This window comes from Oscarella lobularis, chromosome 7 (assembly GCF_947507565.1).
Source record: "Oscarella lobularis chromosome 7, ooOscLobu1.1, whole genome shotgun sequence".
NCBI classification, from domain to species: Eukaryota; Metazoa; Porifera; class Homoscleromorpha; order Homosclerophorida; family Oscarellidae; genus Oscarella; species Oscarella lobularis.
This window is the reverse complement of record NC_089181.1, coordinates 806,858-834,017: the sequence shown is the minus strand read 5'-3', so window position 1 is coordinate 834,017 and position 27,160 is coordinate 806,858. Positions and strand designations below refer to the sequence as shown.

General features: G+C 48.1%; 7 protein-coding genes across 8 annotated transcripts; 6 read left to right on the top strand and 1 right to left on the bottom strand.

Moving 5' to 3' along the window:
• On the top strand, window positions 1-12,730 carry LOC136189367 (ubiquitin carboxyl-terminal hydrolase 34-like). The gene is made up of 55 exons (XM_065977310.1): window positions 1-128; window positions 184-274; window positions 334-553; window positions 604-660; window positions 715-864; window positions 986-1,053; window positions 1,109-1,225; window positions 1,279-1,357; window positions 1,416-1,477; window positions 1,532-1,610; window positions 1,674-1,766; window positions 1,828-2,526; window positions 2,581-2,708; window positions 2,776-2,865; window positions 2,921-3,016; window positions 3,069-3,151; window positions 3,213-3,367; window positions 3,429-3,542; window positions 3,598-3,697; window positions 3,762-3,841; window positions 3,897-3,973; window positions 4,029-4,149; window positions 4,199-4,423; window positions 4,476-4,778; window positions 4,838-4,957; window positions 5,014-5,100; window positions 5,158-5,361; window positions 5,418-6,242; window positions 6,308-6,407; window positions 6,461-6,873; window positions 6,937-6,993; window positions 7,048-7,220; window positions 7,279-7,448; window positions 7,506-7,617; window positions 7,678-8,053; window positions 8,115-8,395; window positions 8,448-8,532; window positions 8,583-8,738; window positions 8,789-8,958; window positions 9,026-9,224; window positions 9,287-9,799; window positions 9,857-9,937; window positions 9,990-10,096; window positions 10,148-10,325; window positions 10,379-10,530; window positions 10,583-10,661; window positions 10,709-10,964; window positions 11,023-11,127; window positions 11,175-11,305; window positions 11,354-11,480; window positions 11,534-11,616; window positions 11,667-11,726; window positions 11,780-11,863; window positions 11,926-12,069; window positions 12,127-12,730. The coding sequence occupies exons 1-55, from the start codon at window positions 74-76 to the stop codon at window positions 12,583-12,585; spliced, it is 9,429 nt and encodes a 3,142-aa protein (XP_065833382.1). The 5' UTR covers window positions 1-73; the 3' UTR covers window positions 12,586-12,730.
• LOC136189371 (protein phosphatase 1 regulatory subunit 37-like) lies at window positions 12,727-15,395 on the top strand. Its single transcript, XM_065977315.1, has 11 exons — window positions 12,727-13,012; window positions 13,077-13,174; window positions 13,257-13,302; window positions 13,366-13,466; window positions 13,524-13,643; window positions 13,706-13,856; window positions 13,912-14,057; window positions 14,106-14,228; window positions 14,291-14,432; window positions 14,481-14,647; window positions 14,716-15,395. Exons 1-11 carry the CDS (start codon window positions 12,727-12,729, stop codon window positions 15,280-15,282), a joined length of 1,947 nt encoding a protein of 648 aa, XP_065833387.1. The 3' UTR covers window positions 15,283-15,395.
• Window positions 15,396-16,104: 709 nt separating this feature from the next.
• On the top strand, window positions 16,105-18,945 carry LOC136188914 (uncharacterized). Its single transcript, XM_065976725.1, has 11 exons — window positions 16,105-16,674; window positions 16,731-17,649; window positions 17,712-17,771; window positions 17,831-17,905; window positions 17,968-18,084; window positions 18,142-18,276; window positions 18,330-18,386; window positions 18,435-18,497; window positions 18,548-18,667; window positions 18,719-18,790; window positions 18,845-18,945. The coding sequence occupies exons 1-11, from the start codon at window positions 16,139-16,141 to the stop codon at window positions 18,893-18,895; spliced, it is 2,205 nt and encodes a 734-aa protein (XP_065832797.1). The 5' UTR covers window positions 16,105-16,138; the 3' UTR covers window positions 18,896-18,945.
• On the top strand, window positions 18,944-19,560 carry LOC136188915 (cytochrome c oxidase subunit 7A2, mitochondrial-like). The gene is made up of 3 exons (XM_065976726.1): window positions 18,944-19,076; window positions 19,132-19,254; window positions 19,306-19,560. Exons 1-3 carry the CDS (start codon window positions 19,005-19,007, stop codon window positions 19,453-19,455), a joined length of 345 nt encoding a protein of 114 aa, XP_065832798.1. The 5' UTR covers window positions 18,944-19,004; the 3' UTR covers window positions 19,456-19,560.
• An 836-nt stretch (window positions 19,561-20,396) lies between these two features.
• On the top strand, window positions 20,397-21,632 carry LOC136189027 (mitochondrial basic amino acids transporter-like). Its single transcript, XM_065976867.1, has 5 exons — window positions 20,397-20,457; window positions 20,518-20,561; window positions 20,598-20,684; window positions 20,792-20,863; window positions 20,904-21,632. The coding sequence occupies exons 1-5, from the start codon at window positions 20,397-20,399 to the stop codon at window positions 21,630-21,632; spliced, it is 993 nt and encodes a 330-aa protein (XP_065832939.1).
• Window position 21,633: 1 nt separating this feature from the next.
• LOC136188713 (arginine--tRNA ligase, cytoplasmic-like) lies at window positions 21,634-27,143 on the top strand. Its single transcript, XM_065976488.1, has 18 exons — window positions 21,634-21,730; window positions 22,400-22,464; window positions 22,520-22,821; window positions 22,872-22,959; window positions 23,013-23,197; window positions 23,668-24,098; window positions 24,604-24,750; window positions 24,826-24,921; window positions 24,977-25,218; window positions 25,276-25,396; window positions 25,446-25,578; window positions 25,654-25,758; window positions 25,824-26,002; window positions 26,053-26,162; window positions 26,214-26,319; window positions 26,384-26,497; window positions 26,552-26,610; window positions 26,669-27,143. The coding sequence occupies exons 6-18, from the start codon at window positions 24,000-24,002 to the stop codon at window positions 27,024-27,026; spliced, it is 1,869 nt and encodes a 622-aa protein (XP_065832560.1). The 5' UTR covers window positions 21,634-21,730; window positions 22,400-22,464; window positions 22,520-22,821; window positions 22,872-22,959; window positions 23,013-23,197; window positions 23,668-23,999; the 3' UTR covers window positions 27,027-27,143.
• Window positions 21,712-23,891, bottom strand: LOC136188715 (arginase-1-like). Of its 2 annotated transcripts, none has more exons than XM_065976490.1 (12): window positions 23,636-23,891; window positions 23,328-23,470; window positions 23,184-23,256; window positions 23,003-23,133; window positions 22,880-22,947; window positions 22,748-22,808; window positions 22,595-22,690; window positions 22,509-22,540; window positions 22,402-22,458; window positions 22,235-22,342; window positions 22,100-22,176; window positions 21,712-22,049 (listed from the first exon to the last, which is right to left on the bottom strand). In XM_065976490.1, the coding sequence occupies exons 2-12, from the start codon at window positions 23,457-23,459 to the stop codon at window positions 21,838-21,840; spliced, it is 1,047 nt and encodes a 348-aa protein (XP_065832562.1). In that variant the 5' UTR covers window positions 23,460-23,470; window positions 23,636-23,891; the 3' UTR covers window positions 21,712-21,837. The 2 variants fall into 2 exon arrangements, with proteins under 2 accessions (XP_065832562.1, XP_065832561.1); XM_065976489.1 differs by having other exon boundaries at window positions 23,666-23,891.
• Window positions 27,144-27,160: the final 17 nt, after the last annotated feature.

Here is a 27,160-nt window from a genome sequence, read left to right as displayed (position 1 = left end):
AACTTGCGTGCGCGGGCAACTTTCGGAAAAAGGAAAAATTCGGCTTATGAGGTTATAACGGAAGCTGTAGGTAATGGCGAAGGAAACTGACGACCACAGTAAAGATCTTTCGGCTCTCATAAGTCGAGGTGAGGCCCCTCGCTTCCGCGTGTGGAAGAAAAACGTAACCAGGCAGTCGCGCAGCTCGAGCCGAACTGGAAAGCGACGCGAACTTCCATCTCACCGATCGGGAGATGTCTTTGCTTACTCTACTAGGCCAAACGTGGCGAAAAAGGTTTCTCGCGCGCGTCGACGAAAAGTCGCGCTTCGATCGTTTTTTTTTTTTTTCTGTAGCGATTGTGCGTCGCTCGATTTGGATTCGAAGGGTCTTGCGACGACTCGACGTCTATTTCACGCGTACGCGAAGCAAAATCTCGTCGCTCTACGACGAAACGCGCAATCGAAGGCAATCGATTGCGATTCGACATATCCGAGCCTGGCCGTCGTGAATCGCGTCTACAATCGCACCTTTCCGCTCTATCACGATAAGAGTAGCGAGAAAGTGTCTCGTCGAGTAAATGGAGAAAAAAAAGAAAAGAACTAAATCATTGTTTCTGTCTGCAGCAGAGAATTTCCAGCGAGGAAAAGGAGACGTTGTCGACGTATTGCGATTTAAAAACGGTGCGCTTGATTTTAGATGCTCTCGACTGTTGCACATCGTCTCTTCGTATATAGGATTTCGATGCGTCGGTGTTACTTCTGGAGAACGTTGACGCCTTCTGTCGATTCGATTGCTTTGGATTAGTGAAGGAGATCTTTGTCGCGTGCACGCCCGAAAACTTGCCGTTCGTCGTGGCTGACTCTCTTTTGTCTACGGTGTCGCTGGTATGTGACGATGGTACATATACGAGGGTCACTACTTCATTATTCTATTTTAATTAGAATATGTACATAAGCAGACTACGTGTATCTAGTACTTGAAATGAGATTCTGTTTTCTGACGTAGATTCGTCCCTGGTTGCACGCTTCGGCTCAGAGTGAATTTCTCGCTCCTCTTCGGAATCCCGTCTTCACGTGAGACTGTTTTCCAGGGGACCTTGCTTATTATCTGCAATTTTTTTTCTTTTAGTTATTTGTACGCGTTGGGGGAGGAAGAGATGAAGCCGGCCGAGTTTGTCTCGGCGAGCAAAAGAATGTGGGAGACCGTTAAACTCTATCCGTCGGGCAATCACGTTCACTTTGACAAGTGTGTAGGCTCGATTTTTCTTTTGTTTCTCTCGTTGTGATTGTTTCCAAAAGGGAAACGTTTCGTTTGGCTGTGAAGTACTTGAGAGGACCGACGCTAACTGGACGGCTATCGGGACTGAAACAGATGAACGTAAAATCGTGCTTCGATTGGAGTAATTCTTTTCGAGATCTTTTTTTTTTTAATTAAGACGGAAGTGAATCAGATTGTCGCGTCGTACAGGAGCTTCTATTTGATGCCAGAATCGACAGTGTTAGACGCGTTCAAAGAGCTCTCCTTTTCGCGCGATGACGATTCGTACTTCAGGGCGGTGAACAGTCTGGCGGAGTGGATCATCGAGAACGAGTTGGTCGAGACGTTATTTGGTCCCAGTCTGCACGTCGAGGTAAGAGGACAATAGGCTTACGTTTATACGTTTATACCATTTTGGATCATCGATCTGCTCTAGCTTATCAAACTCAGCTTTCCCATTCTGAATTTTCTTGCATCGGAGCACTACCTCACATCCAAATATATTGACTGCATTTGGTCTTCAGCGCAGGTCACTAAGATGTGTTCGCGCTCTCGCTCGCAATATCTCCCTTCTTCTCTCTTTTTTTTAGCTCAAACACTCTTGTCACGTTGTATACGCTCTTCTGGCGGAATTGAGTCGAAGCCTAGATCCACGTTGTTTGCGACACGTTCTGCGCCTCGTCTCGTCAATTCCGCCGCAGGAACACACGACCGAGACCGTTCGTCTTGCCTACGTCCTCACTAAAGTCGCCTGGAAGTGGCGCATCGAGTACCTCTCGTCGAACCGAGCAAGCGATCGCCCGTCTCGGCAACGACGACGACGACGACGACAACGCCGACGACGCAAAAAATCGGAAATAACGACAAAACCAGAGCAGTCGACCAGACAAAAGCGGCCAAAGCGAGACGGCAGCAACGACAGCGGATGCAGTTCAACGAGTTCCGGAAGTACTAGTAGCTTGGACTTGGATAGTACGTTGAACGTAGGCAGTCTGAATTGCACGCCGCTCTCGGTTACGGTCGCCGACGCCGGTCAAGTATTGGACAGCATTGCCGTTGTGACGCAACAAGGCGTCGTCGCCGCCGCGACCGTTGGCGAAAGTCCGGACGTCGTTTCGTCGTCGTCGATGGCCGAGGATCAGCCGACGGCGAGTGGAAGCGATTTGTCGCCGGTGAAGCGGTTGACGAGAGGGGGCGACGAGGCGACGGAAGATACGGACTGGTTGTTTAGAGATGCTTGCGCGAAGGGAAGCACGTTGCTGTGGGATTTGTTGCAGGATGATTCCGTGGTAAGGGGGAGGGATTTTTTTTCTCTTTCGTTTACGTGCGTGCTTTTTTTGCAGTGCGAGCTGTCGGACGGATTGGCGCAGGAGGTGGAATCGTATCTCGGCGAATTGATCTGCTCGCTTGATAGCGACGAGATCTGCTGGCAGTTTGTGCACGGTTGCCTTGCTAACCTTGCTAACCATAGGTAGAGCTTGTACATTATTTTGTCATATAGGATAGGATGCATTTTCATTCTCGTCGTTCTTCCGTAGGTCTGTCGTCTTTTCGCTTCAACTGCTATCTAGAATTTTCACAGTGTCTCAGAAGGCGAGAACAGGACGCGGAGCTCACAATCTCACAGGGTACGTAAATCTCAGAGTAGCAAGTTCCTAATCAAAATAGTGTCGGTTTTTTTAGACGCGCCGAAAGGGAGCTTTCTTTGACCCAGCGGTTCTTCGCTGACCTCGCGCACTTCGCAAAAGAAGCGAAAAATAACGGCCAATCACAGACTCTGTACGTGGTTATATAAACTGATGTTCTTTCCTTAGTTCCTTTTCGTTACTAGACACAGCTACGAGCAAAAAGTCCAATGCAGACTAGATTTTCTCACGTCACTTTTTCACCGCGACATATCGGACGAGTCTCTAAGTAGATCTTTTTGACGTCGATATTGTATCGTTACTGATTTTTTTCTTCTTCTTCTTTGCAGTGCTGACCCTTGAGCAAGTTGACATCCTGTGGTCGTGTCTTGTCACCGGAAGCAGCATGGCGAACGAGGCGTTGTGTTGGTTCCTTCAACAGGTTCAGAGCTCCGAGTATCACTCGTTGAACCAAGAATCAGTTGTGCATTTGTTTTTCCACAAAGTACGACAGCTGAGACGACGAATTAAATAAGCGTTTAATCCTTTACCCATTCTCTTTCTAGATGCCTCGATTAGAAGCGGTGTGCATGAGCATGACTGGCCTTCGGTTGTTACAGCAGTTGTTTCACGCCATTCACGTGGGCGAGAACAACGACACTATGAAGAACGAGGCCGATGTGAGTGCACTTTTTCTGGATGGATAGCCTTCTAGCTCTCAGGTTTTTTTTTTAGAAATGCGGGCTCAGCCAGATTTGGTCCATTGCTCTCCACGCTTACGATCCCGAGGTTGGAGGCGCCGCTATGAATTACGTGAATTCGTTTTACATGAACGGTGCGCAGAGACAGAATCAAACAAATAACTTGCAAATTTCAGACGGCTTTCTTTCTTTCTTTAGCTGACTCAGGAAGCCTTGTGCGCGAAGAGGAATTTGTTCAAAAGTGCATGGAAAGTCTGGTCGGTGCACTACAAAATCTAGTAAGGAATTGCGTTTTGATGCTCTTTCTAAGACCATTGATGATTATTTTTGCAGGATCTTGATCAGAGTGCTCACGTTCTTCGAAGCGGCTTGATTCTGTTAAAATCTCATTTGGAAGCGTTTTCTACACGGTAAAAAGAGAGAAGGTGACTCTACGTGTCCTTCCGATCTTTGACTTCTATTCAGATTCTGTTACTATTTGAGAAAGTGGAAGATACGTGGTTGCGGACTTGACAGTCATTTTGTAGGGAGCCAAAAGGAGAAATCCATAAAGATCTGTTGCCAACCAGCCGGCCAGAAAGACAGCGTACGTTCGATAGAACAGCGAAAGAGACTTTCAAACATGTCCTATACAGAAATACTTTGAAATGCTGCCATCGTCATTTGTCGCCGAATTGCGCGCCGAAATCGGCGAATGGATTACCGACGTCATCAAAACTCCGCCGGCGTCGCAATCGATGACGGCGTTCGCTCGATATCCCGTCGCGACTTCTTGCTTTCGCATGGTTGCGAACGGACACGAATTGACTGTCGACTTGGACGGGCGAACGCTGGCCGACGTCGGAATTAAAGACGAGAACGTAACGGTCGGGCGCCTGCGATGACGTCTCTAAAAAACCATTCTTCTCTTAGCTCGTTTTTGTATCGCTGTCTCATCGCTCTACGGTAGCGGCTGTGAGTCGCGACTTGGCTCTGTCGCAGTTGCCTAAACCCGAGCGAAGTCGCTTGCCGATGGCTATTCTTGCTCGCGAGCCGACTTTCAGTACGCTTTTTCGTCTGGTGGAAGAAGTCGAAGCGAAAGGCGACGAATTGGAAGAGGGTTCGCATTGCAGACGAGAGCTCTTGGCATTGGTTCGAATAATGTGGGACATCGTTCTGTTTCTTCCGACGTCAGTTCGACGAAAAGAGAATCTGCTTCACTTCGAATTGAGACGCGTTAGATTGCTTTTTTCTTTTTTGGGGGTATATTGTTTGATAGATGCGATTTTTCGTAGCCCCGAACTGTTGAAGTTGACTGGAAGGCCATGCTGGACAGTCGTCGGCCTTTTCATCTTCTCTACGGATTTCAAATTGCCGATCAGCTTCTGAGAGAAAACAAGCATTGGAAAGAAAACGTAAAGTCACCTCCTCGAGTGCTATGTTTTTAAATCTTCACTATTCGTCTTCCTAGTTTATCGATTTTCTTGGGCTTGAACATCTCGTCGACATTCTCAAATCCGGCGATTTAGAAGCAACGGAACACGAACGATGGAACGAGGTACTTACAGACAGTACAATAATCGAGATTATCGCGCGCAAACGGAACATCGCTTAGTGGAATCAAAAATGCATGGCTTTTCTTCTCCGTCTGATTGGCTTCGTCGGTCAAGGCAACGGCACGTCGACGACGGCCACTTCTTTTCCACGTTTTCGACGCGACAGCACGAGTTCGAGCGAAGCCACTGACGACGGCGAAGACGGCGACGACGAAGACAGCGACTCGAACGACGTCGATTCCAACTGCGGAATTCTATCCAAGGTAGGGAAAAGAATGCGCGCTTACTTCTTCTTCTGAGAGTCGATCGCTTACCTTAGCCTTTACTACATCTTCTAAATCGCGACGCAAGGCTGCTGGTGAAGAAGCTCATGCTCGTCGCCTATCAGGCGGCTCGCGCCGCCGGCGACGACAACGAATCGGGCTCATTGTGCGGCGACGTCGTCGCCTTTTCGCTGGAGTTGCTCGGCAATTGGTGTCGCTGCTCGGTCGGATTATACGATCTCGTTCTCGCGCATCCCGATCTTCAGAGCTGGTTGCGCGCTCTCTTGCTCGGATCGCACGCCAGAGCGGTTCGCGACGAGGCCTGTCAGCGCGTCTACGCTCTGTGCTTATGCGAAACTGACGATGATCGACGACGACGACGGCAGCGACGACGACGGCAGCGACGACGACGAACGACGACGACGATTCGCAGGGGACGACGAGAGGCCGCCGTCGTCGTCGAGCCGACGCCGCTTTTAACTCCACTTCTCACCGATCTTATTTGCCTCGTATCGGAAGCGGAAACGTACTCGATAGCGTCGCTCGCCAAAGACGAATCGGTCGTGTCCGGTTGTTGTGAATATTTTCAGTTGGTGACTTACTTGATCGAGGGCACGACGTCGACCGACGAAAATTGGCTGACTTTGACGACGAATCTAATTCAACGAGTGCTGAAGCGTCTGACGTGGGAAGGACCGCGCTGCGGCGGCGACAACGCGGACGACGGTCTCGTCGGACTCATTCGCGTGGCAAATGCCGGCATGAGAAAATCGATAGATCGTCGCGTCTATCCGTACACGGAGCAGTTCTTTCGCGCGTGTCTGTTTGACGTCGCCGGCAAACGGCTTAGCCCGGGATGTCCACCCAAGTGCAAGACGATGGTTAAGCATTGAGGATGGAGCTAGGCGTCTTTGATTGATTTTTTTGAGCCGTCTTTTTTTTTCAGACGTCTCGCGTGGCCGCTTATAAACTGCTTGAAACGATAGCTTTCAAGTCGTCGGAAAACTACGAATATGTTATTCAACTTGCCGGAAATTATCCGGAAGGTAATTTGTAGAGAAAGGGAAAGATGGCATGTTGTTCAGTGTTTCTTTTGCAGCCAATTACCCGTGGTACTATAGTCCCTCCGAAGATGCGCGAAGCGACTGCGGCTACGTCGGTTTAATCAATCTCGGTGCCACCTGCTACATGGCGTCGTGTCTTCAACAGCTCTTTATGATGCCCAACTTTCGCAAGACGCTTCTCGATGCGCGCATGGATTCATCCGGAGGACGGAGAAAGCGAAAAGCGACGACATCGGCGACGATCGCCGGAAAGTACAGCAGCGAGTTTCACGAATTGCAGAAGCTCTTCTGCGTTTTGGAGGAAAGCGAACGCAAGGCGTACAATCCGAGAGCGTTGTGCAAGATCTACACCATGGAAAAGGAGACGTTGAATCCGTGCGAACAGAAAGACATGACGGAGTTCTTTACCGACTTGATATCGAAGATGGAAGAAATGACGCCCGAATTGGTGATTATTTGTCGATTTCACATGAGTCGAGCATTTAATTGACGTTCCTTTTTTTTATTATAGAGATCAACGGTTCAGACGTCGTTTCGAGGGATAATGACCAACTTCGTCGTTTCTCTCGTGCGTTCGAATCGTTCGTCTATCTCACTATTTTTGTCATGTTTCGTTTCTTAGGATTGTCCACACGTCAGTAGGACGCAAGAAGACTTTTATTCAATACGATGTCCGGTCAAAAATATGAAGGATTTGTACGAAGCTCTAGCCGAGGTGACCGTCAAGGATACCCTAGAAGGCGACAACATCTACACGTGCTCGACGTGCGGAAAGAAAGTTCGAGCTGAAAAACGGTAGCAGCAAAGAAACTCAAAAAGAAATTAATCCTCAATTCGACTAATTTACTCCCAGGGCGTGCTTCAAAGCACTACCCCAAGTTCTTTGCATCAACACGATGCGATACACGTTCAACATGGTGACGATGCTTAAGGAAAAGGTGAACACGCATTTCGCCTTTCCCATGCGACTCAATATGCGCGACTACTGCGAAGAGCACCTAATGGGAATAGAAAGTGCAACCGGTAAGTACATAGAGCGCCCCCTAGAGCATTCATTGTCTATTTTTGCACTTTCATAAGAATCACCGCAATGCTACGAGTACGAACTCGTTGGCGTCGTCGTGCACACGGGAACGGCTGACGGCGGTCATTACTACAGTTACATACGCGATCGGATTCAACCCAGAAATTGGCAAGATTTTTTTCTATAGCGATCGGCTCTCTCTTCACACATCTGCTATTTTCTCGCTAGGTATTTATTCAACGATGCGGAAGTAAAGCCCTTTGATCCGTCTCAGATACCCTACGAGTGTTTCGGCGGCGAGACGAAGACGCAGACGTACGATTCGCGACTGGATCGCTACGTCGATTTCTCGTTCGAGAAGTCGAACAGCGCCTACATGCTCTTCTACGAACGCTGCGCGGAAGCGGAACTGCCAGCTCGGGCCATGCCCGACATGCGTCCGCCCGCTGATATTGCAGAGCAAATTTGGAAGGATAACCAACAGCTGTTACGCGACCAATTGATCTTTGATGACCTGTTCGGTCAGTTCGTTTGGAAAGTGTGTACTTCCACCGATGCGGTGGCGACTGAGCGAGCGTCGGAACCGCACGTGTCGGCGACGAAGGTGAGAGATTTGGGACACTCTGCTGACCGAAATATTTTCTTTTTCTTCTTCTTCTTTGCAGTTGGGACTTTGTTTTGTTTTTCGAACGCTGGTTCACTCTAAAGACGCTCGTAATTTGTCCAACTGGTCCGACTGGCTTGGCCAGCAGTTGGAGTCCTATCCGCAGGTATGCGATTGGTTCCTCATGTACGCCACGGAAAAGGACGACTGGCTGGAAAAAATGCTGTTGCGATGTCCGGTTATGAGCTACAAGCAGACTTTCACCCAACTGATACTGAAGGCGATGGGCCTACTTCGAGGATCTCAGAAAAAGAGGTACCTTCAGCCGTTTGCCGGAAAGAGGTGAGATTTCATTAGATCGCATGTAGTGGATAAACAGCGTTTTCCATCGTAGTACTGAAGTGATTGACGTACCCGATGTTTCGAAAATGGGTACGTTTTCCGCTATTTCATTGTTCCTTCGCGCTGTCTTGTCTCTGGTGCGTGAATCGTATCTCGTCTCTGTAACTAGCGATCGCGTTTTGTTCAGATGGACCATTTGAAACCGACGTCTCGAAGCTGTTTGGACGTATTCCAGTTTTTGCACCAGATCGCCCTGCTTGGCCGCGAAGAGCAGATTTTCCTAATTTCGTACGGAGCTATTGGAAAGATGATCAGTTTTTATTTGGGGCCGACTTCGGATGCGGTACTAGAGCCAGTTGTGAAAACGCTTTACTGGGATTCCTTTTTCTGTAGACTGGTGGTAGTAGCGGCGGCGGAGGAGGCGGGGATTTGTCTACCGATGCCGAGGAATTGGACGACGAAGTCGTCGCTATTCTATTGGGGGATCGTAACCCGCGTCTTCTGTATCTCGATCACATGATCAATTTGACAGTGCTTCTAGTTGATCGATCGCGACAGGATAAGTGCGACGCTAATATCGCAGGAAAGGGCAAACGAATATTAGCCTTTCTTTTTTCTTGTTGTTGCCAGGAAACTTAATCTTCCAAAGAACGACTTGAATCTTCTCGTCGGTAAGAAGGATCTGCCTTTTCTCTATCACCAGACGAAGGACTCGTTGAATTTGCGCGGAACGACGGACCTCATACTCACCCTGTGCATGCACAACAAGGAGCGAGCGGGAACGATTGTCGAAATGCTAGCGACGGCAGTGTGCCAACTTCAGTCTGAGGTACGAAAAAAAAGTCGAGGGGCTCGATGTCATGTTGTTTTTCTCCTTCGGTTTACCTGCAGCAGTCAATGCCTTTCCTGAAGCTTCTGTCGTATCTCGTCGAGGCGTCGGCGTCGGCGACGCCGTACTCCTACTCGCCGCCGTTCACCAGTCTCGTCCTGGAGCACGTGTGGAGTTGCGTCGAAAGCAACCCTGTCGCGTGTCTTGACTGGCTGGCGATCCTCGTCGCCAAATCGCCGGAAGTCTGTCAGTGGATGACGTCCGAATTTCAAAACTTGGAGCTTGCCGAGGAGTGGCTACTGGGACACAGCAACACGCGCGTTCACTGGAGCTTCGCTTTTCTCGTGGCCAGTATCGTCCCTTCGCCCTATTTCAAGCAGAACCTTCGCGCCAAAGCGATACCCGTTGTGCAGCCGTTGAGCTCCGTTGCTCAAGAAAACGTTCAGGAGCTGTTTCGAATGCTTCTTTGTCTCTTACCCAAAGCGGATCGCTATCTTGGTCCTACTTCCGATAAACTAGTTGCCTACTTTCAACTAATGACCGCCTGCTTGCTGTCTAAGACGGAAAAGTTAATGGTAGGCGCTAGGTATAGCGGTTTCTGTGTATCTTATTTGGAGTTTGCTGTCGACTAGTTTACTGAGCACTTCCTGCATTTGTGGCATCTTTTTCAAACGCTGTCCACGTCGGAGCAGGCAATCAACACCAACAAACAGGCACGTTTGAAATGCGGAGAAAAAACGCGCGTCTCTATTCTTCTAATCCTAGGCTGTTGTCGATTTTTGGTTTCACGTTTCAAAGGACTGCAACGAGAACGTTGATTTAATCGTTAAGAACAGTGCCGTCTCCGACGCCGTTGGCTGGTGTTACATACTGTGAGCCCAGTTCCAATAACGGTGTCCTCTTACTCCCGATCTTTTTTCTAGATCCGACTGCGACAGTCAGGACGTCGTGAATTTTAACAATCATTTCTTGCCATCGTATTATGGCCTCTTGCGACTTTGCTGTGAGCGTAGCGCGGAGTTTGCCGAGCGGCTGTCCTCTCACCAGAACATGACGTTCGCTTTCAAGCAGTTCATGACAAATTCCACTGTGTACCCAAAAGTACGTCTGTTTTGTTTTTCGTGTTTTTTTATGTATCGTCGTTCGCTTGGCAGGTGTACGCCGAGTTAGTGTCTCTCTTGGAGATTTTCTCCGGTAAACGTGGCCCGCCCGTGTCTCCGGAGAATAGCGCCAAGTTTCGAGCAGATACAATGAAACTCTTTCTTGCCGAAACCGACGGCTCCACCTTGTGGAACCTTTGGCTTAGGTCAGGAAATGATTATGTACGTGGATATGAAAGGTGACTTAACATAATCTAGAGTTTTACCGCTGATGCTTCAGACGGTTGACGATTCAAAGGTATTCATTCAGAGCAGAGGCTTGCAGATCTTAACCGAAGTAAGAAGACGGCTTTGTTCGACAGTGAACTGATATTTTCTTTCAAGGCCATCGGTACGTTGCAGCGAATGTACTTCGAGGCAACCGGCGCCTGCCAACTGTCTACCGAATTGGTCGAATTTCTATCCCTTTTAGCCCATCTGCTTAGGATCCTGTCCTCAAGGGACAGCGAAGACAGCGTCGATCCGTTAACAGTAGTAAAGTATTTGAAGGAAAACTGGAAAGAAAGAATGGAATTCGCTCACAGTCTACTGAATTTTCTTAACCCGTGCACGGAAGACTCAATTAGAAATCTCGGCATCGGTTTGTCCGGTGAATGATGAGCTACGGCTGACGAATTAAATTGTTCTTTGTTTTTTAGAGATTTTGACTGGTTTTGTGCGTTTGCTTCCTTCGGAATGCGTGGAAACGTTGCTTCCAGTCGTCGAATTTACCCATCGAACGTTTCATCAGTCTTCAACAATGGGTAATATAAAAGAGGCATTTTTTATTAGTTCTACTGTCATCTGGCAGCATTGGTGGGACCATTTTTTCCGAAAAGGCACCGTTCTCGCGCTACACTGGCTACCTCTCAGTTTTCCACTGTAAAGCGGCTTGCCGAACTGCACATGCACATCCACCCTAGCAAACTTGAGGTGGAAAAGGTTAGCTCTCAAAAGAAACGCGAAACAGTATGAAGATTTTTCTCCTAGGGTGTTGATCAGAACTATGATCAGGCTCTAATTAATTATTTCTTGCCGTATCATCGCTTCGTCGATCAGCTAATTCGTAAGGCGTTGGAACTGCACGCAGACGTGCGGGAGACAACTGTTAATCTAAGTGAGCGGTTGAGTCGACGTTTTATCAGAGTTCTGCCACAAGTCGTTTTTCAGGTGTTCTGTTGGCTATTGAAGGGGCCCCGCTGCACTTTTCCGTCTTCGCTGACTTGTGGACTCCAATTGAGGACGTCAGTGGAGTGAGTCAGTTTGCGAAGTGTTTCATTCTTGTCGTACATGTGCTTTTTAGCAGCAGCCGAAGTTACGAACGGCTAGGAATATTCTGTGTAGCCTACCATCTATGAGAGAAGTAAGAGACTTTGACAAATGGTTCGCAGCCTACACGTATCATTCTACTTGAAGTACTGTGAACTGGTGTTGTCTGAACATCGAATGTCTCTCAGCGTTCCTGCCATTTTTAGACTACTTTCAAGGGTTTGGGCGAAGGTGGGGGAAACTACAACAACCTTCTCTCATTCTCACATAATGTGCAAACTTTGTTTTTGTAGGTTAGTGATAGTCTTTTCCCCGATGAGCAGTGGGTGTCTATCGTCGATCAAGTGTTGGGCACCTTTGACAAACACCTACGCGGAATAGACCAGTTGAGCGTACAGAAAGAAGGAAAAAGCGAAAGAGCCGCGACACTTTTAGCAGTAAAATTCAAAAATTCCCCAAAAGCACGAGAACCGTCGTCACGTGTCTCTGATTAGGACGTGAGAGCTCTCGGCCTATTATTCGAAATGAACCGACAGGAAGAAAATTTGAAAAACGGAAAGGAATTGAAGAGCAATCTGGAGTATCTCGGAGCGCTATGCAATCGCGTTAAGGCCGCTATTCGAGCGGGAAACCCGGCTGCGGAAGAGGAAGCGCATGTTTCTCAAGACAGCCCAGCGGAGGCAAAAGTCGAGGAAGAGGAAGACAACGTCGGCGGCACGAAGAAGCAAGAAGACGTTATTCACACGAAAGGTAGTGGCAACGTCAAAAGAGAAGGCAGCTTTCTTTCGTTGTCTTCTTCGTCGTCAGCGCCGTCCTCTTCGTCATTGAGTCTCGTTTCAACTGTTGATTTGGCATGGGTAAATCAGTTGACAAGCTCAGATGATCGGAAATACTTGAAATCGTGGACTGTCAACGTCCATTCTTTGGTGGATACGATTTTGAGGCAATTGTAGCTCGTGATAGGGTTCTCTTTGTACGGAGAGATAGTTGCCTAGACAATTTGATAAATAGGTTTGTGTGCGCTGTTTCTACACAGTGCAATCAATTGCAGTAGATGACCAGAAGATTTTGCGTTAGAAAAGAAATAGATATCTATGAGTGTCTCAGTGACATGCCCGTATAACCTAACCATGAACGACGTCTCGACGAAACCTTCGCTAACACTCGATCTAGACGACGAAGTCGACGCCGAAGAGCCGACAAACTTCGAATCGACGTCAGATCCGCCGCACAACTCACAGGACGAACACGAAACGCCTGTCGACGCCGAGCAGCTGCTTCCACCCTCGCGAAGAGGAAAGCGACGCGACTCGCGAGTTCGCTTCGAGCCGGAAGAGAAAATGATCCGCTGCGCCGAACTCCCGAGCCCGTGGGACAATGGTAGAAGGCAGAAACTGCGTCGGCGTCTCTTTCAATTTCGCGAAACGCTCGTGTTTCCCCGTAGCACCGGCAACGAACAAAATCGAGGCGGCGACCGCCTATCGCGAGTCGTGCAAAGCGCTCAAAGTCCGCCCTCTCAGCAAAGTCATCCAACTCGTTCAGGTAGAGAAATGGGCCACGTACGTACGGGAAGTGGTTTACGCCACGTGTGGAAAAGGGATCTCATTTTCGATTCAATTCGTAGAGTGTGGAGGACTTCAAGAAACGTTGCGACGTGCTCGATCTTCGAGGTGAGTGGAGCGACGAGATCCTCGCGAGAAATATTTGACTGTGTTCTCTTTTTTTCTCCCCAGGCGTTCGACTGGACAATCGAAGTTGCGAGGCTTTGGAGTCGTTATTCAAACGGCTTCAATTTCTCACAGTCAATTTTGACAATTGTGGATTGGAGGATGACGTAAGAAATTCGATTTTCGTCGTCTTCTTTGGTCTCATTGGGTTGGTTGGTTGTTAGGGTGCGATGGCCATATTCGAGATGTTGGATTTCTACGATTCGGCTCATCGGCTCGTTCTCGCGCGCAATCCCAAACTGAGCGGTCGAGCGTGGTTGTCGTGCTCCAGGATGATGAAGAAAGTGCGTGTCTCTTCTTACCCTTCTTTTCTTTGCGCAATGAGTCGATTGGCGCGTTTTTGCAGTCGCACTGCATTACGTTTCTGGACGTTAGAGAGTGCGTGTTTGACGACTTCACCATTCCGCTCATCGGACGACCGATTCGAGCCAATTGCGTTCTGAAAACGCTTCACATTGAAGGCAATGAATTGACAGGCAGAACGCATCTCATTTTGGGTGAGATAGTTTGTATATCGATTGGCAGTGTAATGGCGTAGACATGGCATATTAGTGACGGCCCTGAAAACTAACTTCAATTTGACGGAATTGTTTCTGGGCAATAATCGACTTGTGCCCGATGATATGGCTCACCTGGGCAGCGTACTGAAGATGAATAGCACGCTACAGCTATTAGATCTGCGAGACAATTTGATTGGAGTGAGAAAGAGTACAAAATGTCAATGAAACTCTTATTACTCTTGATAGGATCAAGGACTGTCGTCACTGTGTGAAGGCCTCTGGGAACAGCATACAGCTGGTTTGACAACGTTAGTGCTGTGGAATAACAAGATCACGGCTAAGGGAATGCAGCCGCTGGCTGTTGTATTGGTATGCGGCGAGCATTCTCCACAGTAGGGGACATTGTAGGGTAATTAATTATGTAAATTCAGCCCACTCATCCGAGTATTGAAACGTTGAATCTCGGAAATAATCGAATTGAATCATCCGGCTGTCAGACGCTAAAGTCGGGGTTGGTGGGCAACCGCTCTCTAAAGAGACTCGGGATGGTCAACTGCCGAATTACGTGTGAAGGTAGAGAAATTTGGGGAGTCAACACAGACTCCTGACTCCTTTTCTTAGGAGCAATTGCTCTTGCTGAAGTAATTGGCGACAACAAGCCACTACAGAGACTCGATCTACGCGATAATGACGTGAGGCTCGCCGGCTTGTTGGCGTTGTCTCTCGCTCATCGAGTCAGCCACAATCTCGTCCGTCTCGACTTGAAGAAGAATATACGATCAGAAAACGTTAGCAGAAAACCGAAGAAAGAGTAGAGTATACTCGTTGGGTAATCATCACACGTACGTTTGTTTAGAGAGACCAGGAGTTGATAAAGAAACTCTTGCTTGACATCGAGACGTATGGGCAGCGCAATAAGATAGAGGTGGAGGAACGCGAGGCGAGGGAGGCTGTTCTACTTCGTCAGAAGGCGCTCGAGGACGAGAAAAAGAAGAAAGATGAAGCAGTGGAACAAGAACGGCGAAGTGAAGCGTTAGACGCTCTCTCGACGGCGTTGCACGCCCAGGCGCTTGTCGAGGATCACGGCCTTCCGAATGCGCCAAAGCCGAAGGAGAAGGAAATCGTCGAACAGGAAGTGGAGAAGAACGAGGAAGAGGATTCGCGAGAGGAATCGTCGCTAGAGAACGGGGTAGAAGTAGAGAGGAAGGAAGACGACACAGGGGACGTAGCGATAGCAGGTTTACTCGATGACGAAGGCGGCGAGCAGGCAATGCCAAGCGAAGACGTGGAGCATTCTATCGAAGATGAACGGCAGGGAGCTGACAGCGCTTCGGAAGTTGAAATGGTAGAGCCTGGCAAAACGTCGTCGAGTGACGACAGTCAGACCGCAGTAACAGATGAAATTGAGAATCAGGATGGCTGAGTTAATGTGTCTTCGTTGCATTTGTATATAGTTCTTTGTTTCATTTTTTTTTGATTGTCTTTGAATTTCTGTAGAAACGCACCGTGATCTGAACACGCGCACGCCAAATGGGATCGTCCTTTGGATCACGTGCTGTTGCGTCTTCTAATTGGCTCACGGGCTGATTGTAGTCAAGGGTGACAAGTGTGTATTAGGAGGCACAGAGACGCCTTATGTCAGGAAGCAAAACAGCAAAGTTAAACTGCAATTTTGTCCACTCGGACGAAATTTGGTAAGAAGGCACTATTACGTCTCTTCCACTGCTGCTGCTTGCGTGACGGGGCTCTGTACTTGTTTTGCAGGAAAGATCACGTTCATCGCGAGCTATATTGCAATCGGGTATGGCCAGAAAATTGGGGGTTCTTGTCGAAGGAACCCAGCGAGGTTAGTACAACTGGTTTTTAGTGAAATGGCGTAGTTGAATAACTGCCACGCCCACTATGTGTATCGGCAGCGCACAAAGACTGCGTCTCTCAAATTACCTATCATCAATGTTGCTACCACAAGGAAGAGGACCCACAATCCTTTTCCGGTAAAAACGTCGGCGGAAATTGGTTGGAAGTCAGGACGACCTGAATGCTTGTTGGAGAAATACGGAAAGTACACGCGAGGTAAATTTAGCGTGGAAAAGCAGTTTCATTGGCCAACAGAAGGAATTGAATAAGAACTAGTGCAAAACGTCATCAGACTGTGTGTGCAGCTAGATGTAAATACTTAAATTACAAATCACAAAAAATGCAATTAGCATTATCCGGGCATTGTCCGTTAACTGCGCACGCGGAAGAGAGTTAGGCTTTGTTCCTGGGCAAAGTTCAGAATGGACGCTATCACGCATAACTTCTCGTCTGCGGTTAGACGTTCTGACGGCATCGAACGAATTCCCAGCTTTGAAGGGCCAACGAGCGTCGAAACAGAGCATTCGACCAGTCTGGCGATTTCGTCGCACTCGAACTCTTCTTCTTCTTCCGGACTGAAACCGTCCACCGGAGCAGACAGCACGACCGGCGACCAAGACGACGCTTCCGCTCGCAGCAAAGCGATTATTCTCTTCGAGTTGGAGAAGAAACGTGAACGAATGACGAAGTCTCTGGTGGAACTGGAGGAGGAGGCGCGAGAGAAAGCCGAACGGAAGCGATTGCGAGAAGAGCAAAAACTGGAACAGGAGAAAATTTATAGAAAACTTCAGAGGGAAAATCAGAAAGAAGGATTAGCAGCGTCGTCTTCGATGCTTGACGTATTCACCGAAAAGCGAATTGGCGAGGTGGGACACGGGGGAATGCTCATGGAAACGACTCAACGTTGTCCGTTCGTGACGGCAATAGGAAAGCGATGCGGAGTCGTGACTACACAAGAGTTAGTAGAGTACAGGTTATATATAATAAGTTGAATCATTTTGTGACTCTATTTAGAAACGCATACTGTCTTCACCATCAGAAACTATGTGTGGAGGAGGAGGAGGAGGAGGAAATTTCTCTTGCTACCTCTTCAGTGGTTGTTCCGAATAGCGATCTGCCCTTGGTGCCAGGAACTTGTAATGATGCCCGTGCGGGAGAGCGGCAGAGGCAGGGAAACGAGACAGCTTCTATCGGTGATAATGTCGTGTGGGATGATTATTCAAAAAGTGTAGCTACGTTACCTTCTGCCACTGCACAAGCAAGTGATCGCAACGTTCAAATGGCTACTGAGGAAACTGCTCCGAGGAATAGGGACAATGAGGGGAATTCGTCTTCGCGTCGTACTACACGACACAGCAGCGGCAGAACAGTGCCAAGTGGAAGAACGTCTGTGGGAAACAAAGGACGTCGACGGTTGAAGCATGACTTGCGTTTGGCAAAGAAAGGGGCTGTTATGAAGGAGAAGCTAACGAGACGATTGTACAGTTGTGCCATCACGTCTGCAGCTCTCTTCAAGGAGCAACTACGAGTGTGCAAGCGCGAAGTACGACTCTTGAGTAAATTGGGAAAATTGTCCGAGAAGCGTTCAAACTTAATAATATCGAATAAGAAGACTAAAAAGAGACGATCAAAGCGAAAAATAAAATCAAAAGAAGCCACTGCTGTTGCGGACTCGATGACTATGGCAACCAGCTCTTCTCCGTCAGTAGACACGAACATGACCGTAGCGGAAGTCGCAGGCAGCTCGAATGATGGACTTCCGTCGTCTGGAATGACAGCGAGTATTAAACGGGAAGTACTTTCATTTGAGGATGCCACGTCTGGGTCATTTTCTGGTCATCCTGAAAATGTGAGCGTCACGGCGGTGAAGGCGTTCAACGGTGGCCTCGTCACGTGTGCCGACGACATGTCTGTTCGATTGTTTGATCTGACGGTGCGTTATTTCTATTTTTCCTTCAACTGGTTTAACGGGGGGTACGCGTATCGTGGGTCTAGACGCGCAAGTTGCGGTGTTCTTTGAGACATACACATGAGTCAAGCATTACGTGCCTCGAGGTACAACTCATTCTTGGGGGGGATACTTCTGAATGTCTGATAGTGATACTTTGTCCTAGATAGCTGACTTGGTTACTGAGCAACGCTTATTTACCGGATCGAACGACATGAGTCTTTGCTGTCACAATCTTCAGGTAAACTTACTAGCAGGTTAGAAAATTTATTGGTATAGTGTCTTATTATACTTTTTTTATAGACTCTGGCGTGCACTCATAAAATTGTGCTCAACTCGCCCGTAACGTGTTTGCACTGTGCCTGGGAGTTGCTGTTCATAGGGCTGACCAATGGCGAAGTCGTTTGTTTGGACAAAAAGGTTATACAAGGCACATTGTGTGCCGTTTTTGTGTATTCACAGTGCGGGTGCCGATAGTCTCTAAGGTCGGTGGGTAGAAAAGATTGCCACTCTCCCAGTAAAATCACGTGCCTGGCGACTGCATTGGAACAAACGGAACGCTTATTGGTAACAGGCTCCGACGATAGCACGATTGCTATCAGAAACGCGCAGGCAAGAAGAACGTCTTTCTATCTGATGATGGACGCATTCGAAGTTGTTTTCAGTCTTTTATACTGTTGAGGACAATTCGGAGGCACGCCCAATCGGTGCTGTGTTTAGGGGTGAGCAGTCAAACGATTTTTTGTGTATCCTGATTTTCAATTAATTAGGTTTGGAATAATTTTTTGTTTTCTGGAAGTGAGGACAAACGTCTTGTGATTCACAACGTCCATGTGAGCTTTTTCTGATAGAGTTACGTTGCCATTGTATTTTTCTGTTGTAGATGGGAACTTTGGTTTGTTATAAGCACGATCACGCGGGCTCTGTCACGTCTGTTGCGGTGGCAGGACAAAACGTCATCACTGGCTGCCTTGACGGAAAGATTCGGTGCTACAACGTCCAGGTACGTTTAGATTGAGCTAACTTTAGGTTTGGCTGGTAGGAGCTCTTTTAGCCTGGACAATTATTGCGCGTCGCCTCTTCTGAATCAAGTGGCATTTCTTGCTTGACAGCAACATCTTGTATGGTGAGTCTTTTGATATGTACGCGCTCTTAGTTTAAAAATCTGAAATAAACTTAGGTGTATGCTGGATATGAAAATGGACAGATACAGGCTCTGCCGATAAATTAGGCTAAAACGATATATATTGTTCGAGTTACATATGCACAGTCATCACGTGATGACATGAGTTAGCATACGGGAAGCAGATCTCTAGGCGTCGTAACGGCTCACGCCAGTGATGTTCTACAAGTTCAGCCAAATTTCTGGCAGAGTAGCTCCTACGGAGGCTCTTAGTGCCTACGTGCCTCAGGTTAGTTCAGCCACGGTATTACGGGTACGAGAGGCTCTCTAACGGGGGTGTCTAGGGATTTTCCAGAGTTCCCGTCCTTCCATCGCGACCATCGCCTCACTTGCAGCAGGCCCAGTCGAGCCCGGACGCTCTATTCAATAGACCGAACCGTGTTCCCGTCTTCCAACGTCTGTTCCAGGTAGCGAACTCGCCCGATCGTCTCACAGACACTATTTCTTGACTCTTACAGGGAGGAAGTCACAGTGTTCCCGTGTTTCTTAAGGGAGGAAAAGCCGACATTCTTATCTATCGATCGGCCATGGTTTTGTCTCTCGTTGGAATCGGCGTGTGTCTCGAACAACTCTACATGGCGTCGACAGGAAGGCAACAGAAAGTCTGAAGAGGAACAGAAACGAACAATCAATTGCCGCGAGCTGCTTTACTAATATAAAGAATAAAGAGGTGTGGGTCCGTGAACCATGGGCCTGAACCATGTGGCATTTGATTATGATTAGGCCCTAACATAGTCTCTTCTTGACAACTTCCTGACAGTTCTTCTTGACAATCTTCTTGTAACTCGCGCTACCACGTGACTTTCCCTTTCTCTGTCCATAGATATGCTCTGTCCGCCGCCGCGGGGGACTCGCCGGGTCGTTTTAGTCGACCGCGGGGGGGAAAATCGCGGGGCGACAGGAGGCTGCAAGCGGTGCCCTCGTTGCCGCTAAGTAGTGTAGGGACATCGCAGCATAGATATATATGATCGCAGTGTCCCTCGAGCCGAGATCCTCATGCGAAAGGCGTCACAGGAGCACCGCATCGACGTGGTTAGCTCCCGGCGTCTCTCGGCGCTCGATTTAATCAGCGCGAGCGTAGGGGTTTCAGATGGCACCAAGATAGCACACGTTTTATGACTCAGCAACGCAAAATGAGGAGACGACGACGGTTCGAGAAGTCAACTTGAAGTAGGTATTCGTTCTCAAAGCGATCGCGATCGCCACAGACCGCGCGTTCTCAAAGATACCCCGGGAGTGCGCAGCTGCCCACGTACACGTACTCACTCGATCCATCTCCAAAATTCCTCCCGCAAGCCAAACCGAACCAGAACGTGCAGGCAATGCGCCCCGACTTGCCGTACTGGAGCAGCGGCGTGGGCGCCGTTCAAAAATTAATTCTGAAGGTCGATGTCCGATTGTTACCCTAATGCTCCTTCTTCAGAAGTATCCTCATGACAGGCAGATGCGTAGGATTTTCTCTACGTAGGTCACAAGATTGTCGCGCACTCTCTAAGCTCATTACGCTATCGCGTCTTGTGCGGCTATGCATGTATTCGTTACTTGAATAATGTCAGATGCTCTTTCCTTCTCCAACGTCGCGAGAGACTTTTTGGCCGGTGGCCTCGGAGGTAGGGGATGATTATAATCGTCAGATGCTTTTGGCGCTGACGTGAATCGACATCGCTTAGGTGGAGCAAGTCTTTTGGTGGGCCATCCTTTTGACACTATAAAGGTATAAAAGTTTCTTTTGTCTACGCTTATTGCGCAGTTGTGGCAGTCCGTTGAATGCGCACTCGTAGAAGGGGGGGTAACTGATCGATTGGAGTTGGAGGGGAGGAGGGCGTGGAAAGGGAAAGTAAGGGGTGGAACCGTGGGCATGTTTCCTAGACATATGCTAATTAGAAATATGCGATTTGGCCGTTGTAGGGCAGCTCTAGAATCTAGACACGTGTCTTTTTTTAGGTTCGGCTTCAAACTGGAGGAACGTCCCAGCGGGCAATCAGTTGTCTGTTGACCGTTACGAAGAACGAAGGCGTGAGTGATATTTGAGGTCAGTTTTAACTAAGTCTGATAGTGCGGCTTCTTCTGCCAGGTACTTGCTCTCTACAAGGGCCTACTGCCACCTATGTTGGGTCAAGCGTCTATCAACAGCATCGTCTTTTCTTCATACAACGGCTGCCTAAGGTATCTGTCTGACCTCGATCGTCACGATCAGCCGGCGAGAAACCATGCACTGGCTGGAGCCTTTACTGGGATAGTGCAAACCCTTGTCTGCTCTCCGATGGAACTATCTAAAGTTCTTCTTCAAGTTCAAAAGGATCACGTTAAGAGCGCCAGGGCGTCGAGAGAATTGACCGGTCCCATTGACGTGTACGGAAAATTGTACCATCAGAGAGGGCTTCGCGGCTTAACTTCCGGCTTTTATTCATGTCTTTGGCGAGACGGAATCGGCTTTGCCATGTATTTTTATTCGTACCACGAGATCTGCCGATGTCTGACTCCCGCCGACGGAAATGTGTCTGATGTTCAAATCATGACAGCTGGCGGGTTTGCCGGAATGATTTCTTGGACATTGTGCTTTCCTTTTGACGTCGCGAAATCAAGAATCCAAGCCGAAGCGTTGAAAAAGAGCCCAAATTACAAAGGCTTGGTGGACTGCTTGACTAAAAGCGTTAAATCCGACGGCGTCCGAGTCTTGTTCAAGGGATTTGTTCCCTTTCAAATGCGAGCTTTTCCTACGAACGCCGTTTTGTTCTACGTCTACGAGTCGACGGACAAGTTCCTCAAGAAGCACTTCTTTTAACTGAACGTCAATGTTTGCCTTTTCTGTGGCAGTTAATGTCAAGTGTCTGCATGTGCCATTCACCCTTTGGCTGGCGCGAATCAATCATCGTCTTGTGGGTAAGCTCAATTGCATAGCGTAGAACGTAGAAAAAAAGAAAACAGAAAAGGGGGAGGGATTCAGTTGTGGGGTTCGGTGTCTATCAGTGACACCGGCAGCCATCTAATTAGTTTCGATCGTAGTTCTGGGGCACCTTTGATCTATCCCCGCCTAGTGTTGCCGCAACGACGGCATTGATCGTTTGAACGGTCGAGTGCAGTGTATCTTTTGTGCCCAATTGCGGATTTAACTCGACGACGTCCATCCCTACGAGTGCATTAGTATCGTGCAGACATTCGCCGATATATTGCGCCTCTCTGAGCAGCAAACCGCCGGGGACTTCAAATTTGAATAAATTATTGAAATATCAATTAAATTGGCGCGTTTACCTTTTGTTCCCGTGCAAGAGGCCAAATCGGGGTTAAGGACGTCGATGTCAAAGCTCAAGTGAATCGGTCTTGTTTTACTGGTAGAATGAGGCCGATTGATTTTTGAATTAAATTCGACGGTCGCTGTGTGTATACCTTGGCTTGAGATGATCCAAAGTCATTTCGACGATCTTTCCAATGCCGAATCGATCCACGTGACGCATTGTAAAGACCTTCTTTACTCCCGCCTTCTTTAAGTTTACCCTATTAGATAAAGCGCCTTGTGTAATTTTCTGAGCGTTTTTTGCATTTTGTGTGTAGACCATTCGCCGGGATCGGCATCTCGTATTCCGATGTACACCAGATTATCGGCGAAAATTCTAAAAGTACATGCGTCAATATTTTTTGTTATTTCCTTACTAGAGCTTGCTTTGTTTTCAGCCAGTCGAATTCCGGAGGATTCTACAGTCACAGTCCGCCGGCATGAGATGTATAACAAAGACAAGAGAATCTTACTCTCTGTCCGCTTCTCGTGCTAAGAAAGGCCGACATTCCGTGGGCATTGCGACTGGGACTGGTGAGCGGAGAATTGAAGTCCAAATGCGCGTCAACCTATCACCCGTCCGCGTGACGTTGGATAATATAGATGATGCATGTTTGATTTCTGACCCAAATGACTCCGAGGTTGTTTGACACGGACGATAGTCCGCTTATGGATCCGGCAGCAATACTTGACAGAAGAAGTACGAGGCCGATATTCTTGTAGTTATGGTTTCGTGACTAATCAATTTAGGCACGTACCTGTGATCTCCTCCGAGAACGAGGCAAAAGTTGCCTTTCGATGCGCAATCCGCTACTTTTTTGGAAAGCTGTCGTGGGGGGTAAGTCAATGCGATTAGTTGACACGCTTAGCTAACGACTCACGTTCTGACAGACGGCCGCCACTTTCGTCGCATTGCAGATTGAAATCTCGCCCTCTGGCGTCGATGCGTGTGGGGGTTCCGCGGCGTTTGGTGGATCTATGGTGATATCGCCTTCGTCGATGACCTTCACATCTGCAAGACAATCGAGCGTCACGGAATTTCTCGTCGCGTCAAGATCTTACCAAGATTTTTTAAGGTAGGCAAGAGTCCCCCTTTTCTTATCGCTTCTGCCCCCTCCTCAACACCTGGTCGGGACTTGGGTGCATAAATGCATATGTATGCATGAATACGTCAAACAATTTCATGGGGGGGCCTCACACGTATACCTGTCCTTCGGAAAAGGGAACGCCTACTAACGAAATCGTTTGAATCGTTCTCGCTGTGTTGCATCGGGGCACGACAAACGGTTTTCCTTGCAGCAGTTTCGTCGACAAGCGGCGAATTAGGACATACGTCATTATTCTGCAACCTTCGCGCAACACATCATCATCATCAGTTTGTTTGCCTCTAACAGCGCATAGCTAGGCACGCCTGTAGATCGTGCACGACTATCGAAGTGAACGAAAAAACGAAAAAGGGGAGAAAACGGGCGTGGCGCAGGCGTGGCACAAGCGATCACCGATCGAGCACGCACACTTTTTTTGACGCTGAACGTTTGGCTTACAGACAGAAGCTTGGGGCTTTAACTGACGCGACTTTTGTGACAAGCCTGCAGTCTTTCAAGTTCGCTTCAGTTGGGAGAAATGATTTCAAACGCGCCGTCGGCTATCTGATAAATGTGCTGCGGAGGAGGCCTCCTTTGAGACAACAGATAAGAGATTCTTCGTGTCTAGTCCGCTCTCAAGCGCAGGTCGAGTTCAATTATTGAGTTTTCTTTTGCCAACTGAACCCTGCGCCCGGCGGCTTGTCAAAAATCTGCGTGATTGCTTAGGTTTCAGATTGAAGTGAGTATAGAAAATGACGTCATAGTGCGCGTGCCGTTGCTAATCCGAGTAAAAATGTGCGTGGCTCGTTGCGGTTCTTCAGTTGCTGCCCAGCGTGGGGACTCGGAAGGGGCGCGTGCTGTGTTATACGACCAGCGACTAATGGAAGACGATGTAAGCTAATTCTATATGCCTACCATTCCTCGTCTAGGATCTCTATTTAAGTTACTGGTAAAAATCATCATTTCCGGGACGGTTTATCGCGAACACTTAATTAAACCCGAAAGCGCTCTCATGCGATGATCTGAAAACGTTCGATCGTTTTTTAAAAGCATTTTCCTCAATTTCTGCCTTTTCGCGGCGGCGCGACCGCGCGACGGCGATTCACATGCGCGATGAGTAGAGACGTCTCAAGATCGATATCGCATACAGTGACACGCGCCGCTGGCACCCCACCCTGTCTGCATGCTCACGAGTCAGACATGAATCTAAGTCGTGCGATGTTTAAAGCGCTCGGGCGAAGTTTCTGTATTGGGAGAGTCTGTGTTACTTTGACTTCGGCACCCCCTCGTGTATGCGCATGCATATTACTGCCCCGACTCCAGTTTCTTCTTTTGAACTTGTCTATTTCTTCTTTTGAACTTGTCTATCTCTTCCTGTTGGTCTTCTCTCTTTACAGAGAAAAACGGTGCTAATTCGATTGACCAAACTTCTCGAACGCGCTATTTCCGCCAGCTATCCAGAGTTGGATGTTGGGACTGTTTCCGTTCAACCTGGGAAAAAAGGAGTCGATTACCAAAGCAACTGTGCTATGGCAATAGCCAAGGTAAATACTTTCATGCAGAGCTGAAGGAGCTTCTAATGAGAGGAAGAAAACTAGGAGTGATTCTGTTTTTTTCAGGCGCTGAAAACCAGTGGTGTCAAGGACCCACCTCAGCCGCGCGAAATAGCCGAAATCGTTCGAAAGAATATTCCTCCAAATGACATAGTGGAAAGCGTACGCGTTGACTTTAGAGGACTTTCTCGCCGCTAAACTCAAATTCTGTTTGCAGTCACAAATCACCGGTCCAGGTTTTATTTCCGTGCAAATTAAGCCTCCCTTGGTGTCGAGGCTCGTCACGCAACGGCTGATCAACGGCGTTCAGCCCCCACTAGTGGATCGTCAGCTTCGTGTCATCGTTGATTTTTCGTCGCCCAACATTGCCAAGGAGATGCACGTTGGGCACTTGAGATCGACCATTATTGGCGAATCCATCTGCCGCATGCTGGAATATGTGGGCCACGACGTTCTAAGGCAACTTCCGCGACATCTTCGCGCGAAAGACTTATAAAAATAGTTATTGCTCTTTAGGCTCAATCACATTGGCGACTGGGGAACTCAGTTTGGTATGCTCATTGCTCATCTGAAAGATAAGTTCCCGAACTATCTTTCCGAATCTCCTCCTATTGGCGACTTGCAGAAATTTTACAAAGTGTGATCTTAACGCTCGTCGTCTCATTCATCTATTCGTCTCGTTGTAGGAGTCGAAGAAACGATTTGATGAAGAACCCGAATTCAAGAAACGAGCCTATGACGACGTTGTGGCCTTACAGCGTGGCACCAATCCCGACGTGAGGAAGGCTTGGCAGCTTATTTGCGACGTATCGAGAAAAGGTACATGTAAGGCAGCCGCTTGAAGCGTCGCCGAAAGTCGCTTTTTTTGCCTGCAACGTTCGCTTTGATGTGTAGAGTTCCAAATTATCTACGAAATGCTTGACATCACTCTCGTCGAACGAGGTGAATCGTTTTATCAGCCAATGATGCCTGATGTTGTGAAAGACCTACAAGAAAAAGGTTTCTTGACCCGGCCTCATCGTGTTTTACTGTAAACGCGTTTTGTGTCTGTTGGCGCACCATAGGTCTCGTTCAGAACGACGAAGGACGAAAGGTCGTTTTTGTACCAAATGAAACCGTTCCTCTCACGGTTGAAAAGTCTGATGGTGGCTTTACGTACGACACGTCTGACATGGCAGCAGTGAAGCACAGGGTTGAAGAGGGGAAAGCCGACTGGGTTATCTACGTCGTTGATTCCGGACAGGTTTCTATTTCAGTCCTTTGGTGTTGCTTATAATCACTGAACATTGGCAGGCTCACCATTTTAAGCTGATTTTCTCCGCGGCTAAGGAGGCCAAATACTACGATCCGGTCAAAGTGAGACTTGATCACGTTGGATTTGGCTTGGTTCTCGGCGAAGACAAGTGATTTTTTCACTGTATTTAAAAAGTCTACTGATAAGCTTTCTCGTGTAGGAAAAAGTTCAAGACTCGATCCGGAGATACTGTTCGTCTCGTTGATTTGCTCAACGAAGGCTTACAGAGAGCAATGGAGAAGCTGAAAGCCAAAGGACGAGACAAGGTAACGAGGAGCAGGTCTCCACACCAGTGGTGGCGCCCTATTCTTAAGAATCGTATGTTATTAGGAATTGAGTGCTGACGAAATGGAAGCCGCTCAAAGAGCGGTCGCTTTTGGCTGCGTCAAGTATGCGGATTTGTCTCACTGTCGCATCAACGACTACGTCTTCTCCTACGACAAGGCAGGCCGCGTGTTGTGAAACTAATTAATTAACTGGTAGACCGTTCCTATTTAGATGTTGGACGATCGCGGAAACACGGCAGTTTATCTTCTCTATGCTTACACCAGAGCGAAGTCAGTCATATGACTCATCGTCTAGTTACACACATAAAACGATGAAATCTGCTTTTAGCGCTATCTATCGATTGGCTGGCATCGATAGAGACTCGTTGAGGAAAGAGGCTTCAAGCGTTCCTGTCGTCTTGGATCATCCCAAAGAATTGAAGCTGGGCAAATGCATCATTCAATTTCAGGAAACGCTCGATCGCACTCTCAAAGAGCTCTATCCTCATCTCCTTTGCGAGTACATGTACGAGTTGGCCACGACGTTCACCGAATTTTACGACGCTTGCTATTGCATTGAGAAGGACAAGGAGACGGGCAAGATAGTGAGCATAAATAAGAGCCGATTGCTTCTTTGCGAGGCAACGGCCATGGTGATGACTCAAGGATTTCAGCTCCTTGGAATAAAACCGGTCACGAAAATGTAACTGTTTTCTGCATGCTTCAGCGACTCTTTTGTCTCATTTTTTGTAGTCTGTGTGCTGTAGAACTGAAGCGTTTGTCTCTTTAGTGGACAGATGTAAACATTCATCCTCGCCACACCACGTGATGTTTTCAAACG